The sequence below is a fragment of the Mangifera indica genome, chromosome 7 (genome assembly GCF_011075055.1).
Source record: "Mangifera indica cultivar Alphonso chromosome 7, CATAS_Mindica_2.1, whole genome shotgun sequence".
Taxonomy (NCBI): Eukaryota; Viridiplantae; Streptophyta; class Magnoliopsida; order Sapindales; family Anacardiaceae; genus Mangifera; species Mangifera indica.
The window spans coordinates 1,333,366-1,353,540 of NC_058143.1; the positions used below are offsets into that span (position 1 = coordinate 1,333,366).

General features: G+C 32.7%; 1 protein-coding gene and 1 pseudogene across 36 annotated transcripts in view; both read right to left on the minus strand.

The window, feature by feature from the left end:
- Positions 1 to 17,483, minus strand: part of LOC123220594 (putative disease resistance protein RGA3) — a 215,099-nt gene extending 197,616 nt beyond the window's left edge. For 29 of the 36 annotated variants that reach the window (XM_044642866.1, XM_044642888.1, XM_044642885.1 and 26 more), the window contains exons 1-2: positions 12,901 to 17,483; positions 12,754 to 12,793 (exon numbers count right to left, since the gene is read on the minus strand). In XM_044642866.1, coding sequence (XP_044498801.1) covers positions 12,939 to 17,468 — 4,530 coding nt within the window. In that variant the 5' untranslated portion in view covers positions 17,469 to 17,483 and the 3' untranslated portion in view covers positions 12,754 to 12,793; positions 12,901 to 12,938. Of the gene's footprint in view, positions 1 to 8,424; positions 8,880 to 8,966; positions 9,091 to 10,129; positions 10,205 to 10,317; positions 10,443 to 10,517; positions 10,652 to 10,755; positions 10,840 to 10,929; positions 11,050 to 11,229; positions 11,312 to 11,418; positions 11,523 to 11,618; positions 11,681 to 11,802; positions 11,889 to 12,283; positions 12,532 to 12,753; positions 12,794 to 12,900 lie in introns of those variants that run through there. The other 7 variants (XM_044642858.1, XM_044642859.1, XM_044642860.1 and 4 more) reach the window with 7 other exon arrangements.
- Positions 849 to 4,523, minus strand: LOC123220671 (annotated as a pseudogene).
- Positions 17,484 to 20,175: the final 2,692 nt, after the last annotated feature.

The following is a 20,175-nucleotide window of genomic DNA, read 5'->3' on the forward strand; positions in this document are numbered from 1 at the left end:
CTCAAATAGATTAAGTTTGATTAGAGATCAAGTCAAGGATTTTTCTAATTTTCATAAACAAATTGAGTTCAAACAAATTCAAATATTCGAGTTCAAATGAATAAAATCAAATTCAAAGTTAAATTGCATCTGAACCAAGTTTGAATTTGAATTTTACAATTCAAATTGAAGAAAATTCAACTTATCCTTTTATAGATTCGAACCGATATCAAATTAACTCTTGTTCAAGGTCAATTTAAATCAAATCCAATCTTTTTTATTGTTATCAACTCTAGTACCATTCAAATATAATATAGGGAGACTTTACACAGAATATTATTAACTTTGAAACCTTAACAACTCACACAAAATCATTATTCACAAAATTCTTTTTATTTAGAGCATCCACTTTTGGAATAGATTTATTCTTTATAAAAATAAATCCATGTAATTTGCGTGTTTGACTTCACAAGTAAAGATACAATGGCTACTATAACACCTTTAGATAAATTTCATATCAACAAATTATGAGAGAGATATTGGTTATGTGAACATTTCACGTCGCCCTGGGAGAGTATCATGAGCCAACAAGACACTTCAAATGCATTATTAATGTAAACATTTGGTTTCATGTCATCCAATATTGAAGGAAAGCCATGAAGAGTACAGCAAAATATTATCTGAGTTATGGAAATTGAACCGAGATGCTACCATTTAAAGGTAAAAGAAAGGTTGTCGGAATACCAGTGATCTCGAACTCCTTTCGGAGTTTTTGTCTTACAACACTTTCAAGTACCAGTACTCTTTGATTGCGGAAAATTTTACATCATTGGAACAAGAATTTGCTGATGCAAACCTGAACACAAATAACAATTGAGATATCGCAACAATTTTAACCATTGTATCAAAGTTGAATAGGTAAAGTTAAAAATGAAAATAAGACTTCAAGAGTCAACAAAACCTGGAAATTATGGTTGATATCAACTGATATTTACTACTGACAAGCAAGTTCAAAAACAGGGTGACTAAGACCGTACTTACCTTGATAAGATTTTACCATATGAATGCTGGTAACACGTATGATGGATATGCATCATATTTTGATGAAAGAGTTTGGACAGAAGATAAATCTGCAACTTCTCCGAAACTGCTTAGTCCAAGTTCATTTGCATGGATTCCTCCAGTGGTAAATACAGACTGGATTCCAGCTACATTGGCTCCCTTAATATCATGGTGAAGGGAATCGCCCACGGCAATGGAATTGCTAGCATCAACACCGACCATGTTCATTGCTGATTTATATATTGTCTGATGAAGTATTAGAAATGTGTAGAAGCGAAGTCAACTGCACACATAGGATGATATCCATAAAAAAAATAAAAATAACTGAACAATTTTACTAATTAGAACAAGACTCAATGATTGAGTGACCTTATCAGGCTTGCCCATCCATCTCACTTCACCTCCAAGCTTTTCATATTTGAATGCCAAAGTACCTAGAAGGGTCGATGAAATTTACATCTCAAATGGTAGAACAACAAAATTCCAGAGTCTGCAATTTATATATAGGGAAATTCTGGGTTCTGTGCAAAAGGCTGGAATGTGAACAAAATCACCAGTAAGAGGTATACAAAATTTGAGAACAGAGTCCAAGCTGCCATCACGGAGCAATGTACTTTCCTTTCACAATGTTGTGGTGTACTTAAGAGAATGGAATTTACCAGGCATAACACACAGAGCCCTAGCCTCTACAGTCACATAATCTGGATTGGCTACAATCATTGGAATTTTCTTAGCTGCACAAAGTGCCAATGTTTTTTCGAGATCCTCAAGACTAGCAGGACGTGCCTCTCCAGAAGGGAGCCCCAAAGCTTCAATACCATGAGCCATAATAAACTCAGCTTTTTCCACATTCTCTACAACTTGAAGGTCGAGCCCCTACAAATGCTTAAGATATATATGAGTATATTGAATTGACTATTAAGTGGTTATACAAAAATCTCAGCATCCCAAAAGTCAGAAATCTTGCTCATTTTTGAATGAACTAAATACAATAGGCGAGTCCTTATTACAATTCTACAATGATTATTTATCATGATAAATGAGTAGAGCATCTAGTTATGTTTAGACACTAAAAATTTGAAGCACATTCTTGACAACCAAGTCGTGGCTTTACCCATTTTCCAAAGGGAATGTTTTTATTTTGCCCTCAAGTGTGAGAGTTTCAAGCCTCTGATGACTGCCAATTAAAACAAGTTGAAAATGGCTCATTCTTGAGACAAGGATTTTTGGTAAGAACCTTGTCTTAAAATTATTGCTTCTCGATTTTCTTTATATTTTCAGGTACCTTACACCAATCAAACAAGGAAAAAGAGAACCCTAGGTAGTTACATATTATTGGATTTAATTGAAGTGCTCAGAGAATTAGAAGAAACAAATAGCTATTGAACTTTACTACTCAAAATACCTCAAGGGATATAGCACCCGGATCACTTCACGTCATGTGAATGCAAGACCTTCCGAGTGCTGCAAACCAAGCATTATCTCTCTTATTTATAGTATAATCCATGAAAAAAAAATGTACTATACAACTCTAAACAATTTATAAAAAACAAACAAGATATATGACTGGAAAACAATACATTGATATAACACTTTAGTGAGAAATGAAAAAAATAACAATCAAAAACACATAAGGAGAACAAGATAAGAGAGCAGAATCTATGTGAAAGGTTGAGAGAAGAAAAATGGTCTTTCGATAAGCACCAATCATGGAATAGACGAATCATTGACTATAGTTTCACCATTAAAAAATAACAGGTCAATTGAACCACCAGGGAGGCTGATTTAAAGTACATCCTAAGAGAAATGAAATGAATACAATGAATTAAGAGGTGACAAAAAAACAATATACATGTTGAAAGAATATGCGGTTGTATAAACTAAGAGCAAACATTGAATTCAAAATAAGAGTTAAACAGTACAAAATATTAATTTATTTTGAGAGTAAATGATTTGTAATTCTTTAATCTTAGAAGATGCAATACCCAACCTTTGCAAGTATTGATGAGTTAATTCTCCACTTGTGATAGCTCCTGCAAAGAGAAAAGTATCAAATCCAAGGCTCTTCATTTTTTCTATCGTGGTTGAAGCACGCCTTGAAGAGTTACTTATGATCACCATTTTTTGCACCAATAGTTGCTATCTTTTCTACTATCACCCAAAAAGAGAAATTTAAAAACAATACACCATCATATCATTTATATAGTCAAGATATCTAACCCAAAAATCTTAAGCTAAACATTACAAGGACTGATATATAAAATGAATTGACATTCCCCATCACATACTCATCCAAAGCTTATTACCAAAAATACAAACATAAACAAATAAGCTCTATCACTATCACCACCTAATAAAACACAAACAAAGAATTTAAGCTGTTAAACTATTATCAGTATCCACACAAAATATAACTATATATACAAGCTCTACTACAAATTGATGTGAAATAACATGCTTGGCTTAAAAAAAAAGCTTAAAAAGTTCAATTTGCCACTATTGCATGATTGCTCATCTGCGTGAATGAACAAGTTTGTACAAAAAGTCTATAAGTAGCATTATTCTTCACCATCCATCGTGTCAAAAATACAAACATTAGGATCAAAGTAATTTATAAAAACTAATGTTATGTGATGTGATGCGATTGGATGAAGCATAACAATGAAGCTAATACACTTTGATATGTCACTACTGCATGATCATCACATCTATTTATATATGTAGTAGCATTACTCCTAATATCGATATCAGTCAAAAACAAGAACATTCAAATGCTAAAACTCACATATGAATACATACATGTAGAAATTGAACCCGGATAAGGTTGTTTGCCATCATGAAGGACCCCAAATTGATCCAAGAACCACGCCTGCACAAACAACACCACAAACAACACAAGTACGCACACCAGTAAAAACAATGATGGTTACATCAACTATTGAATACAACAACTTTTTCAAAAAATGCATCCAACGCCTTCTGAAATTTGGCTTAATTCTAACAACATTCTTCACTTAAAAACCAAAGCTTGCCTTTTGAAATTTATCAAAAACTTCTAAAAATTATAACTGAAAAGTTTAAGCAAACACTTTATCAAACATTTCACACAAAAAATAAAAAAAAACTTTTGCATAAACTATTACATCCATTCATTTGGAAGGAAAATACTTAAAAATTTCCTCGAGAATTTGAATCGGTGAATTACCTTGAAACGACACGTTTCTGCTAGATGGTGAAGCCCATCGAGGCTCTTTAAGAGGGGGATGTCAGTAGATTGAATAGGGCATTTTGCCATCATTTTCGTTTCAAAAAATGAAAACGTTTTGATTGCCTTTGAAATTTTAGTTTTTTCCTTCTATTTCTGTAATTGGGTTTCGAACTTTAAACTAATAACAACCTTCCGACTGCAGTGCAACCTCCAACAGCTAGAACCAGAGGGTCAAGCAGGAGAGGTGTGAAACAAGGTGGGGTTTGAAGCAAATTATAACTTTGAGGTCTTTTTAAAATAATTAATTTCAAAATAACTAATTTCAAAAGAGCTTTCAAGAATTTTTTGGAAACAGCTTTGATTTGATTTTAGGTTTAGCTCGGATTGAAGTTTACTGTTTAACTCAAATTTCTTTGAGTTAATATACAATACAATATCATAGAAGAACAACCAATATAATAAATAATATTATTAAAGAGATAAACAATATAATAAATAAAATAAAAGATATCATTGAATGAAGATACAAGAAATTAATAAAGTGGAGTTTAAACTCAGAAAATGATTTCTATACGCTTTAGTTTTTCATTCAATAAGGGTTAATGTTTATGCAAATCTAAGATGATTTTTTATTTAGAAATTTTAAACAAAATTATATTCAAGTAAGGTTTGAATTGAAATCAATTTTCCCACAACTCCAATTATATATGGTGTAACTCATTTTTTACTCTTGGTTTTATTTCTTATTTAAAAATTATTCAATTATAAAATAATTATATGTAAATTGATCCACATCTATATTTTTTTCATTGTACACTAATTTTAAAATACAATTACTTTTATACCCACTTACGTTTAATATAGAATCCATAATTTTCCTTTTTCCACCAAATTTCCTCTAAGCATGTTAGATATATCTGCAATTATAAAAGTGCATTTTAATACCAATATATATTAAAAGGGGATTTTCCTGTAGATGGTATAAAATCATGTCGTCAAACTTGAGTTACATCTAGAATTATAGAACATGAGTGCAATTATATATACAAATATTTTTGGCCAAGTGACTATTTTCCATCCAAAGTTTGGTGTAAACTCAATTTTTTATTCGGTAACTTTTGAAAATATAAATATTCATTTTTCTATTAAATTTCATTATTAGTGTCAGAAGTAAAATCGTCATTAAATAAATTTATCACATTTTTCTCCTAAGTTTAAAAACTAACAATTTTCCCCCACGTTCCCTTATCTAAAGTTTGAAAAATCACTATTTTCCCCCTAGAGTTTGCATTTTTCTCTTACCACTTCTCGGATGATTAGAATTGGCCAACCTCCACTCTCTCATCTTCTAAACGAGGATGAATCATTGGCCAACGATTTGTCAATAAGGCACAGATTTACGATTTGTCAATAAGGCACAGATTCGTGTGTCACACAAATTGGTCGGATGAAGAGTTTAAGCATTCGTTTGACTTATCTGTGCGTCAATTGACGCATTTGTGCGTCACACAAATCCTTGTGGATAAATCATCGGTCGACCTCTTGTCGGCCAACAATTCATCTTTGTTCGGGGGATGGGAGGGAGGAGGTTGGTCAGCTCCTATAATTGGAGAAGTGGTAAGGGAAAAATGCAAAGCCTCGGGGGAAAATAGTGATTTTTCAAACTTTGGGTGAGGGGAAGGTGGGGGGAAAATTGTTAGTTTTTGAACCTGAGGAAAACATGTGATGAATTTATAATTTTTTAAATATTTTTATTAAATAACGATTTTACCCCCGACAATAACAATGAAATTTTACATAAAAGTGGATATTTGAATTTTCTAAAATTACCAGATAGGAAGTTGAGTTTGCACCAAACCTTGGATGGGAAATAGTCATTTGGTCCCATATTTTTTTACTAACTTATTTTTTACAAATTAATGTGATAATATATAATTGGATAATGTGATTGTTTACTTTCTTCTCATTTTAAAATCATATAATTATATATTGTCACGTCAATTTATATAGATAAATTGTGTAGATCATGAGTAAAGTTACAAGTATCTAAACATACTATGTTGAATGAATTCTAGAAAGAGCATAAAATAATATGTAATTTAATATTATTTTATCTTTAATTTAAAATTATGAAATTATATAATGACACATTATTATTTGTATCTAATTTGCTTCTCATTTCAAGTACCCATAATTTTCTTGTTCTAAACATTGGGAGGGAGGATTATGTAAAAGGGTATTATAGTCATTACACCAAAGTTAAATAGAATATTAAAAAATAGTATGGTTAATTTTAATTGACCCATAATTATAAATAATAACTTATTTATATGCCCCGCCAATTGTCGGCAGGGATGTTAAAAGCTTACGTTTCCTCTTCTCAGCCATTACAAATTTTCAAAATCTTGTAAAGTTTGTGACCAAATTTTAATAAATTTTAAAATAATTTAATCATTGGTAAAGTTTACTTAATTTTCGTTTTAAATTAATTGAATTAAGAAAATTAGTGAAAATGAAAATTACTAAAATAAAAATACAATTAATTAAGATTATTGAATGATAGGGACATAATTATAATATTAGTTATAAAATTTGGTTAAAAATTAGGTAATCGAATTTTTGATTACCTAATTTGATAATTTCGATTCAATTATAAATTAGTTAATACATAAATCGATTTGGTTTCAAATCTAAATTTTGATTAAATCAAAATTTAGTTTAATTTACAAATCTGGTTAATCAATTTTGTACATCCCTAATTACCGATAAAATATAACTAAACCAAAAGAGTGATTGCATAGCATGAAAACAAAGAAGAAAATGGAAAAAAAAAAAGATGACTTGAAGTCAATTTAAGCTTTACTTCTTGTTGGTTTGATCATCAACTTTGTTTTGACTATCAAAAGAAGTGGAAGCTCTTAAATTTATAGTGAAAGGACCCGAATACAGCTGGGTCATCATGTATGTCAAAAGCTGTCTTTTGATGATGATTTGGAATAGCATAAAATATTATAAAACTGATTAAGGAGGTTTTTTATGCAGCTTATATCTTGGGCAGAATCAAAAAAGTGGTTTGGAGAGGTTCTTCTAGCACTAGCAAATCTTCTTTTTGCAGTTGCCCTCGCCATTGGATGATAGTCACTATCAAAATGCAGATGATTTTCTTTAAAATTATGGCATCAAAATGAGTCTCTGCATATTGGGTCCACAAGAAGGCAGGCATAAAGTTCCTCAGCCAGGTATCTTTGTATTTGGGTTATCAATTGTTAGGCATACGATTCACTGCATGCTCTACCAAGGCTAAAACGAAAAAAATATGCTGAAAATAAGTGCTGCAAAATTTGATATTTCTTGTCTTAACTTAGAGAAGAATGATCCAACCATGTGCCATATAATCTATTAGATAAGACACCATTTATCATCTTTTCAACTACTCTTATTATTTATTCTTCTTTGTTTTCAGTTGTTTATTTAATACGGTACAATCAATGATATTGTAAATTTTTCTTTTTAGGAATTGATTGGTGCTCTTCTTGAATGCTCTTTCTTTTGTTTGTTCCCAGTCACTAATACTAACAGAGGTGCAAACCATCTTCCAACTATCAATGTTGACAAATTCTCTTGGTTAATTCATATTATTTTGACTTACGGTATCAGAGCTGGTACACAGGTTATAAAACCTGTTTTTATTCCCAGTCACATATCTAGATGAAAGCATGAACATATAAAACAGTCACATCATTCATCAGCCTATATGTATCCGTACAAGTGATGTTGAAAAAATTCAATCTCAGTTCCTAAGTTGCTGTCCTGTGTTAGCGCCTATGCTTACAATTCCCTGAAGATGAGACACCAAATGCAAAACAATCAAGAGGAGGAGGGACAACTTGGGACAACAGACACATGGCAAGGCAGAGGAGTGGAGCAGATGACAATTTCACAGCAGTGAGGACCACCAAATTTGGAGAGGGAATGGGGCAATCCATGGGAAGGCTTGACTGTTATGAGGACAAAAGGAAAAGGGAAGGAGCCAAAAAAAATTCAAAGGAGAAAATTGTTGAGAAAAAAGAGGAGGAAGAGTTCCAGCCTCTCTGAAACTGGAGGGATTTGTCTGTTTGTTTAAGTCTTTTGTGTATCTTGAATCTATGTTAATTCCAATGTAAAGAACAGCAAGATAGATCAATAGAACTTTTATTGTAATTCTGGAAAATCTTTTCAGTATAAGCATCAATTTACAAATATTGTTATGATATTTGACTACATTTATCATTCCATACATAAATTCCAGATTTCTTGTTCCAGTATTATTCTAGTAACAAGACTGCGGCAGCAAGGTAGAGCCAACCCAGCAGCACATCTTCAGCATCTATTTCATCCCCAAACACATTACAATCTCCAACAAACATCCTGATACCACTAATCCAGCAGCAGTGAAGAGCAGCTTCAAGGCAGAACTCCAGGTCTGTAACACCCTACCACTGCATTTTTTGACATGGTGACATGATGAAGCCCCAAGTCTATGAAGCAATGATCTAGTGGTTTGTGGCCTTAACCTTCTTGAGATTCTCTCCAGGTCACTAGCCGTTTGGTGTTAGTGAACTGAAATTTTCCGACCATGTGGCTAGATCACCTGCAACACAAAGAAATAAAATATGAAATCGATAAAGCTGAAAGAATAAGTAAAAAAGTTGATGTAATAGATAGGATTACAACTTACAATTTTACGAAAAAGAAAATAGTGAGCGAGTCAAGTCTTTTAATCTCATTTAGTTTATTCAGAAAAATTCTTGCCATGTATCATATTGAAGCTACTCTGACTTCCCTTTTGTTTCTTTTCCAAACTATTAATTAACAAAGGACAAATATTATATTAGAGGTGCAACTAGACAAACAAACAAAAAATAACACAACTTTCAGAACATTAGTATTAAAAAATTACTTAAAGTTTTGGGACTGTTCAGTTGATCTGGTAAGGATCTAGGATTATCATATCCAACAAGTCTTCTCTGGTAAAATATACAAGCAGAGAACACCTCTTAATCTTCACAAGTTTAAGAGATAAGATTTTAGAGCTTTTTTTTTTGGCACTCTTTGATCCCGTTGAGAATACATAAGATTTGTCAACATCACAAAGATCTTAAAATTTACAAGAATTTTTATCTATTTATATTTGTCTTACCACTGTCAGAATTGATAACATGCTACTTTAGTAGATTTTTTTTCCCTACATTGCTACCCTGCCTGCTACACATTCCTCTTATCATCACAATAAGTTTACAATGTCATGACAACACAATGAGGCCTAGGGCTGGATTCGAGCCGAGCCGAGCTCGGCTCGCAGCCAGCTCGGGCTCGGCTCGGCTTTTTAATGGCCGGCTCGAGTTCGGCTCGAGCTCGACTCGAGCCGAATTCGGCTCGGCTCGAGTTCGGCTCGTTTTCAGCTCGGCTCGTTTTTTATATCAAAACGACACCGTTTTGTATATATATATGGATCAAAACGACGCCGTTTTGTATAAAAAAATTTTAAAAAAAATATACCTAACCAACCCGAGCCAGCTCGGGCTCGGCTCGAGCTCGATCGAGCCAAGCTGAGCCCGGCTCGTTTCGGGCTCGAACCGAGCCGAGCCGAGCTCGAGCTCGAGTTGGCTCGGCTCGAATCCAGCCCTAATGAGGCCCACTTTGTGAAGCAATGATCTAGTGGTTTGTTCTTCAAAACTCCTCATTGCTTCTCCATTTCTGTAGTCGTGTTGTTGTTAGTGTACTTAACTTTTAAACCCTACAACCAAATCACCTACAAAACTAAGAAAAATAAAACAAAAAATTGACACAGCTGTAGAAATACATGAAACAAAGTGATACAAAAACACAAGTGCAACTTACAAATTTCTGAAGCGCTGTAATTTTTTTAATTTCATCCATTTGCTTCAAGAGATTTCTTGCCCTATCTTCCTTTTTCTTATTTCAACAAGTTGTCAAGTAACAAGGGACAGATATCAATATTTGTATAGCAAATAGGTAAACCAACAGAAAATAACGTGAGTTTAAGAGTAATCATATTGAGAAATTACCTAAGGGATGAGAGACTATTTAGTTGATCTGGTAAGGATAGGAAATTATCAGATCTAGCATGCCTTTTGTAGTAAATTATATCAACAAAACACCTCTTATTCTCCAAAGTTTGTCAGATGTAATTCTGCAGAAAAGATGTGAACTTGTCATTATTTCAAAGACGTACAAGAATTTGTTATCAAAGTTAGAAATATCTTACCACCATAGAACTAATTGCTCAAAAGCTACTGTACAAATGTCATAAAAACTTCTAATTCATGTCTTTCATCCAAGGTCACACGTAACTCCCTTGAAGTTGTGTGGATTTCATCTCGAAATTCTTTCAGTATTCACCTTGCATATTAAAACATTCAAATTAAAGAGACATGCTATTCTGGAATAAAAGTGCAATGATGGTGGGAAAATGTAAAAGGATCGAGAAAGAATATCTCAGGTACTTCTTTGATGAACATTGACTGGTTGTGCTGCTTTAGCAGAATATATAGAGGTTCATCTCTTAATTTTTCTCACCATTTGGTGGACTCCATATGCAAATCAAAGAGTTGGGTACACAATTAGATGTGTGAAGCAGAAAAAACTTTTGATCTTGTTGAAAGTTTAAATATGCTTACATGAAGTTGGAGAAGGAAAACTCTAAGCCCCCCAACAATTTCTGCAATGTTAATTTAAGTGTGGGAATCCGGCATAGTGTTGTTTGCATAGAGAAAGTAAATAATGATTCCTTAAATAAGCTATAAAAAGTAAACCATGGATTAACAATGATGGATTTCACAATATATCTTTGCCCAAAACGAAAACAATGAGATAACAATAAAAATACCATACACAAACAGAAAAAATGCTGTTTGATTAACCGTTGCAACAGCTACAAGATACAATCTCAGTATTGTAATTTCAGCAAGCAGACACACCAGTAAGTTCAGATCTGGAAAACTTAGACATGCCACGATTTAGGTTCTAACAGTTCTTGTATTAAGTTGGAGACAGTGGCACCTGAAGAAAAATGAATCAGAAGGAAAATAGTAGAACCCAGATTTGGAAGAGAAAGTAGCAAGGATCTTTAGGTTATGATTTTATCAAAAATTGCAGGTATTGCTTACTTTTGATTACCGTGGAACCACAAGAGTTGAGACAATCCATGAGATGACAAAGTAGAGAAGTTTTGGAACAGAGGAACCACTTTCAATTATTTACTTGCTTCTTGCTGGAAAAAAAAAAAAGATAAAATACTAAATTAAATTACGTGTACTAAAATTTAAATTCAACCATAAATGAGATTGACACAAAACATTACAAGTACCTTATAAAACTCCAATCCAAGAATCTTGTTGGCAACTCAAAATTTTGTTCTAATTAAACAATCTAATAAAAGAAAAAATAAAGTTAGTGGAGTTTAAACTTGAGGTAGAGGAGTTATTCTCAAAACAACAAAAAGTAGAAATATAAATAATATAATGGTTTAGAAGTTAGAAATACTGATATACCTAAAACGGAAGGAGATCAAGTTTTAAATCAATTGTTCAATTTGAGAATGAAGATAGCTTAACACTTGCCTCCACACGTTCCTGCCCTTAATTATAGAAACATAGAAATAGAAGCCAAAATTATGAAATTTGCATTAAATCTCTAAACTCATACAAATTAAACAACAATATCATCTAATCTGTATTCAATGACCCTCTCAGAAATTGAAAAAATAAGTGTCTACATAAGAGGAAACAGAAATTCAGAAAGAATTTATCACATACTTGCATAAGATGAAAATTTACCAGTTGCTCTGTTTTAGCAAGATATATAGAAATCCATTACTTGGTTTTGCTCTCATCAATTGGCAAACTCCATATATAAACCCAAGAGTAAGGTAGAAAATGTGTAATTAGATGTGTGGAACAGAAAAGATTTGGGATCATTTTAAGCCTTTCCGATGATTTCTGCAACATTGAATCTAAACATAGCAGTCTGCATTGCGTTGTTTACATTGAGTAAGTAAACAATGATTCCTTAAATAAGCTATGAAAATCTATTAAATAAACTTGAGGCAGAGGAGTTATTATCAAAAAAACAACTAAGTAGAAGTAAAATTTTAGGATGGTCCATATGTTAGAAGATGACAAACCTAAATTGAAATAGATCAACTTCAAATCAATTCAATGGAATATATTTCAACTTCTGCCTCTAAATGTTCCTTCCCTAAATTCAAAACTCACCAAAAACTAAGCATAATATTAATTAATCTGTTACTGAAAGATCCTCTGAGGAATTGAAATATGAAACAAGAACATGAAGAATTTACTTCATTTAGAATTCCTTAAGTTGGAATTTTCCTAAGTTGAAAAGTTTCTTGAGTTACCAATAAATTTATGGAATTAGAAAAGTTGGATTAGAATTTGAGATACAAGATGTTTTGTTAGGTTGATTAAAGTTAAATGAATTACCTGGACAAACCACCATTGAGAGATTCTTGTTGATCATCAGCTGCCAAAGTTCGAATGAGATTAATAACTTCAAAATAAATAGAAAAGATATTGGATTAAGTAAACATCTGGACAATAGTAGAAGTGCCATCAAGAAATTTTACAAACCTTTGATGAAATTAGATGTATCTGTGCCATTAGGAAAATTAGGGAAAGTAGCTCCAATTATCAACTTCGTACTCCTTTGAATTGTAGATGAATTTGCCATCTATTACAACTTTAGGAATTTGAGCAATCTTTGAGGAATATTTTCCCGTAACACTTTTCCATCGTTTTATAAGCAGTGGACAATCTGTAATTTGTAAAGACTGAAGTGAGGATGGCAGGGTTTGCAGGGATCTGAGTTTTGGGCATTCGGAAATTTGTAAATCTTCAAGAGAGGTGAGGTTGCTCAGATCTTGGATTGATTCAAGCTGTGGCAGATCAGCGATCTTCAAGTTTCGAAGAGAGGTGAGGCCGCTGAGACTTGGAATTGATTTGATCCTTGGGCATTTGGAAATTTGTAAATCTTCAAGAGAGGTGAGGTTGCTCAGATCTTGGATTGATTCAAGCTGTGGCAGATCAGCGATCTTCAACTCTTGAAGAGAGGTGAGGCCGCTGAGACTTGGAATTGATTTGATCCTTGGGCATTTGGAAATTTGTAAATCTTCAAGAGAGGTGAGGTTGCTCAGATCTTGGATTGGTTCAAGCTGTGGCAGATCAGCGATCTTCAACTCTTGAAGAGAGGTGAGGCCGCTGAGACTTGGAATTGATTTGATCCTTGGGCATTTGGAAATTTGTAAATCTTCAAGAGAGGTGAGGTTGCTCAGATCTTGGATTGATTCAAGCTGTGGCAGATCAGCGATCGTCAACTCTTGAAGAGAGGTGAGGCCGCCGAGACTTGGAATTGATTCAAGCTGTGGGAGATCATAGATCTTCAACCGTTCAAGAGAGGTGAGGCCGCTGAAACTTGGAAATGATTCAAGCTGTGGGAGATCATGGATCAGCAACTCTTCAAGAGAGGTGAGGCCGCCGAGACTTGGAATTGATTCGAGCTTTTGGCATTCCTCAATGTACAACTCTGTAAGAGAGGTGAGGCCGCTGAGATTTGAAATTAGTTCAAGCTGTGGGAGATTTTGGATTCGCAACCATTTTAGGGAGGTGAGGTTGGTGAGGTCTGAGATGGATTTAAGCTGTGGGAGGGATGAGATTCGTAACTCTTTTAGAGAGTTGAGGTTGTTCAGGTCTGAGATGGATTCAAGCAGTGGGAGTGAAATGATATCCAAACTTTCAAGAGCGGTGAGGTTGGTCAGGTCTGAGATGGATTTAAGCTGTGGGAGGGATGATATTTCTAACTTTTTTGGAGAGGTGAGCATTCTCATTCCCATTCCCTTGTTATCTTCACATTCATTAATTAAGAGTTGTCTAAGGCTGGTGGGAACAGCTTCTCTCACCGACAATTTTGGACACACCCCTATGCTAATAAACTCAAGGCAAGGAAGATGGTGTAGACCTGAAGGTAAGGATTCAAGATTTTTACAATCAATTAAACGTATTTCTCGAAGACACGTGCTATTATCAAAGGACTCAGCAATTGACTTTAGCTCTTCACATTTATAAATAAAGATGGATGTAAGGGCCTTAGGGAGGTACTCATTTCTACGAGATGACAATGTTTCCAGTGCTTCGCAACTTTGAACAAATAGTGTGTTGAGTGTCTCAGGCAATGGACCATCTAATGATATGCACTTGAGAGATTTACACCCAAAAATATTTATGGACTCAATAAGAGAACAAACACTTAAATCCTTCAAAAATTTCAATTCTCTACATACTTCAATCATAAGCCATTTTAGAGATAAAGGTAAGGCATCGCTATCAATGAATGTTAGACTCTGACAGAAATTAATATGAAATCCTTCCAGAGATGATGGTAGCATGCCCCTTCCAATAGATCTTAGATTCTGACACTCACTAATCGTAAGAGAATTTATATTGGAAAGAAAATTGGTGTTTTTCAAACTTTGCCATGACTCTATAATCTCTTCATTATGAACAATCTCCAAATGATCTACTCTTTGAGAACCTTTCTTTAATTTATCTTCAACCATTGGAATATTTGCAAGATATCCAGAATTCAAATACTTAAAATCAATCGAACCATCATTACACACCGTTCCTTTGTAATTATTAATTTCTAATTTGCAACCTATAGGATAATTTGATAATGAGACCACCAACTTTGGACAATCGTTAATAACAAATCTTTCTAATGAAGAAAAATAATTAGGAACTTCTCCAATAAGTTGGGGACATTTTTCAATAGTAAACACATGCAAATTAGAGAGCCATGACAAATCTCCTAACCAAGATGGAAAACTTTCACCACCATAGCCTCTTATTGTGAGTTCTCTTAAATTGATAGGAGGTTTTAGCTTGTCAAGTAGATTTATTTCTACATCTGTTGCCTGTGAGTTTACTTGATCTCTCCATTCTAGTATCAACACTTTTAGTTTGCTCTTATTGCTTAGTATTTGCTCTTGTATGTGATTTAGATTTGTCACATTCTGTAATTCTGAAATGTGAAGCTCTCGAAGAAAACTTAAACTCCTCAAATCTTCCAAATAAGAACGTGTATCCTCTCCCACAATAAAATTAGACAACACTTGAAGATTTTTCAACTTTTTCATTCCATGTGGCATCTCTCTTAATGAATTTCGACCACTTATATCAAGATGACATAGATTGGTCAAATATCTCATATTGGAAGGTAACTTCATGAGATCAAAACAATCTTTCAATAGCAAAGTTTGCAAGTTAAATAACTGACATGTTGACTCAGGCAAACTTCTTATCTTAGTATAAGAGAAGTTGAGATACCTTAGATGTATCATATCTCCAATTAAATCAGGTAAATAAATGATTTGATATCCTTCAAAAGATAGTACTCTCAACATTTTTAACTTTGACAACAAATCAGAAATAACTATAGCACTCATAAAACCACACCATCGAGGTCTCACGTTCAAAAATGTTCCTAGACTTTTTGCTTTTTCCAAAGCTTTAAATTTATTTATTTTAGTGCAACGATCAAGTTCATAAGTAAAATGACGAACTTTTTCAAAATTTTTTAATGGCCCAACAATATTTTGCTCAGATCTAAAACCGATTCCTTCAAAAGCCCATCGAGCAAGATCATGAACAAGATCATGCATAACATATTTAGAACTATCACTACTTAATTGTTGGAAAAGCGACCATAAACATAATTTATGAAAACACTCACTTGCCTCGTCTAGTTGCTTCTCAGATGGTTGAACAATACCTTCAGCAATCCATAAAAGTGCAAGTTCCTTCTCCTCAAATTCGTAATCCTGAGGAAAAATTGAGCAATAGCCAAAACATCTTTTTAGATTGGAAGGAAGATAATAATAGCTTAGCTTTAATGCTGGGAGAACGTGATCGCTTTCATTAGGTGTACTCCATATTTTGCTTTCCAATATATTTTCCCATTTATCGCTCTGCTTAAAGCGTAGAAGACCACCGAGGGTCTTTGCTGCCAGTGGTAGGCCGCCACACCTTTCAACAACTCTCTCGTAAATTGAATCCGAAATTTGATTAGGAACAGCAAATGCACCAGTCCCAAATGCATGCTCCTCAAACAAGGACTTACAAGCTTCGTCAGATAAAAGCCTTAATCGATGAGTATGAGAGCATCTTATTTCTTGTGCAACATGTATATCGCGTGTTGTCACGATCATCATGCTTCCAGGTGCACCAGCTGTGAAAGGAGACATGAGCTGTTCCCAATTCTTGTACTCCACCTTCCAAATATCGTCTAATACTATCAAGATTTGCTTTCCACTTACTGCTTCTTTCAACTTAACTTGCACTTCATTCAAATTATAATTATTTGGATCAAAGGATGAGACTTGCTGAAGAAGTTCCTTTGAGATTTTGAGAACGTCAAAGGTGGTTGTGGTTGAAACACACACCCACGCTTTTTTCTCAAACTTGAAATCTTCCAACTCCTTGTGATTGTACACTTCACGAGCAATTGTTGTTTTGCCGATCCCTCCCATGCCGACAACTGCTATTACTTGAAAGTTTACACCATTTTTCACCATTTTCAGTAGTTCAGCTTTATCTTTATCTCTGCCATAAACACCTTGTTTAGGTCCGACGCTTGAAGTTTCCTCTCGGTTTTGCGGTGCAGCTACGTTAGTTGGTGTCATTCCAGAAATGTCTTGAAATTGACGTTCATGTGATCTTTGTTGGCGAAGTTCTTCCAACCGACTATTGATTTCTTTGATCTTGGATCCCATCTGGACAGCGAACGAAGGACTACAGAAAGAAGCAGGAAGACAGCTAAATCCTCTGCTGGAGCTAGCCTGGTGTTCTGCCTTGCGTTTGCGTCGCAAAGCTTCGTAGGCGAACTCATCCAGTAAGTCCTCCGCATCATAAGCCCAATGTTGAAGATTGTCAAGCCAGTCTTTGACTCGTTTATCCCTCAGCTGCCTGTCTTCTGCATTGCCAAGAAGCTCTTCAACCATCTGCAACTTGCTCTCCAGCTCTTTGATCTCTGAATCTACCCTTCCAACAAGTTGCCGGGCAAAGTCCCGCACTTCACTGGAGCCCAATATCTTAAACAACCCGCTAAGGAGTTCAGAGACGAGAGGCTGAAGAACGATTTCCATGGTTCGATAGTTGGAAATAAGGAAAGATTTACGATTGTAACAAGAAGGGAAGAATGTGAGAAAGAAGGAGAAAGTTGTTAATTTTGTTTATAAGAACAGTAATCAAAATAAAAGGATATTTTAGTCAAAGTCATAGATAAAGAAAGGAAAAGAATCTTTCATAAAAATCAACTCTGCCATATTGTTTTCAAGTCTTTAACCAATATATTTTTATATTTTATTTTAATTATTAAATCATTTACTATTTAACCTCCGTACAAAACTGTAGAAAGAAAATTTCAAAAATGTATAATCGGCCGTTCTTTCTCACTAATGCAGATCTTGCTCTCTCTCTTTCTCTATCTTTTTTCTCCCGTTATTGTCGAAATCAACATAGCCATGCAGAAAGCTGGTTGTAGTTAAATTTCGGTTAATTTCATATTAGAAAACGAAATACCGGCCAATATATTGAAAACGGGGAAATAGCGGGGGATTAGTATTAATGGTGTAAGACAGTAGGTAAGAGAGAAACAGTGTCAATGGGGTAAAGGACAGAAACATCATATCACTTATATGTGCACGTATAGTTTGGTGTGTCAGTGAATAGATGATTCATCGATTCAATTACCTAGAGGGTCTTAGATGTTTTTCCTTCTCCCGTAATAATAATAATCTAAAACAGCTAAAAGCTGAAGTATTTTATGTCTTATACTAAAAGTTTTGGATATCATCTTTCATATAAATTATTTTAATTATATATTTTAAAGCCCAAACATCTAGTGTGTCAAGATTTTTCCAAAAGAGAAAAGAAAAATTTTACATCAAACTATTTTATACAAAAATCGATATAAATTAATATCAATATAATATAGTTCAATCAAAAGATTATTAGAGAGATTGTAATTGTCATGTTAAAATATGTATACAAACTATAATAAATTAATAAAAAAAAATTTACTTTTGAATATAAGAACTAATATTTCAATTATATATTTTATGTCCGAAAGTCTTCCTGTCGGCCCACTGGGCCCTCCCAAAGAAACACACGACTTTTAAGACTTGACTTGCTCAATAATTATTTATATAAATATTTAATAAATATTTTTAAATTAAAAATAAAAAATTTTAATTATATAATAATATATAAAAATACATATACAATTATATATTTAAAATATATATATAATATTATTTAAAAATAATAAATTGAAAATAATTTTAATTTTTTAATTAAAAAATCTTATAAACTTAAATAAAAAACTTGTTTTCAAGATAGGTTTACTTTTTGCCTGCCACGTGTAAGAATTACAAAATGTATACACACTCATATGTGTCATCATATGATTCGTTATTGTTTTATTCTTAATTCAAACTCATTCAATCACATGATGACATATATAAATTTGTACACATTTGTGTATCCAAAATGAGTACACATAGTTTTATTGTTTTATAATTACTATAAGATTGTAAAAGAAGGGTTCATAAAATTAATTAAAATAGTTATTTCGAAGGTGGTGTATAAATTTACACAATTATTTGAGAAAGAAACTTTTGAATTTTGTTTATAAGAATATTTTATACCATATTGTTTCCAAGTGCTCTTTACAGCTCATGCCTTAAAAAAAAAAAATTATGTGAATCATTATTGGTATCATTGTAGTGAACAAATTTAAAGACAGGGGATGATGTAATCAACCCTTTAACCATTAATATATATTTTTTTAATAAAATTATGTGTATTTATTTTAGATATATAAATATAAATATATATATATTTATAAATAAAATTAAGTGATTTTAAATTAATAATAAAATAACATTTAATTATATAATAATATGTATATATTTATGTATTTAAAATAAATGAATATATATAATATTACTCTTTTTTTTTTATGTTAATAATTAAATCCCTAGTGTAACGGAGGGATTTAATTATAATAATAATTCAATACCTTCAAATATTACGGAGGGATTGAACTATTATATTTTTTTCAATTAAAGGAATTGAACTTTGTTTTATCTGTTAAATTGATTGAGTTTTCAAATTTTATATTGAATGAATTAATCTTTTAGATTTTGTTTATGAAGAGATTAAACTTACACTATTTTCTATTGAAGAAATCAAACTAATTACCTTCTTTCAAAAACAAATAATCATAATTGTATTTGTTTAATACATTTAATAAAAAATACTAATAATTCAATTACCCTAATAAAAGAATTTGAGAGTTTAGTTGCTTCAATAAAAAAAAAAAAAAAACAAAATTTGGTTCATTTGATAAAAGAAAAGGACAATTTGACCCTTTTTAAATTGTCATCTTTATTTTTACTGTCTAACTAGTAACTTATATTCAATAATCATTTTTTATTTATTATTTGATGAAATAAAAATAGAATCTTGTATCTTTATTTTCATGTGTATGCAATTACCCTTGAGGGCATGGGGTTGGTGGAGATAAAGGTAGCCACTATTGATGACTATTTTTGTTTTCTAAAATTATTTTTTAAAATCATTCTATGAAAGTAGGACACCTCACCATAAAAATAGTGCATACTTTATGATTTTTCCTTTGGCCAAATTACTATTTCCTATTGAGATTTGATACAACCCCTCACCTGTTAATTATCAAAAATTCAAACTTTCACTCATATATTGTTAAAATTAATAAAAATAGTTATCTTCAGTGATACAATAGTTATTTAACTAGTAATATATTAAAAA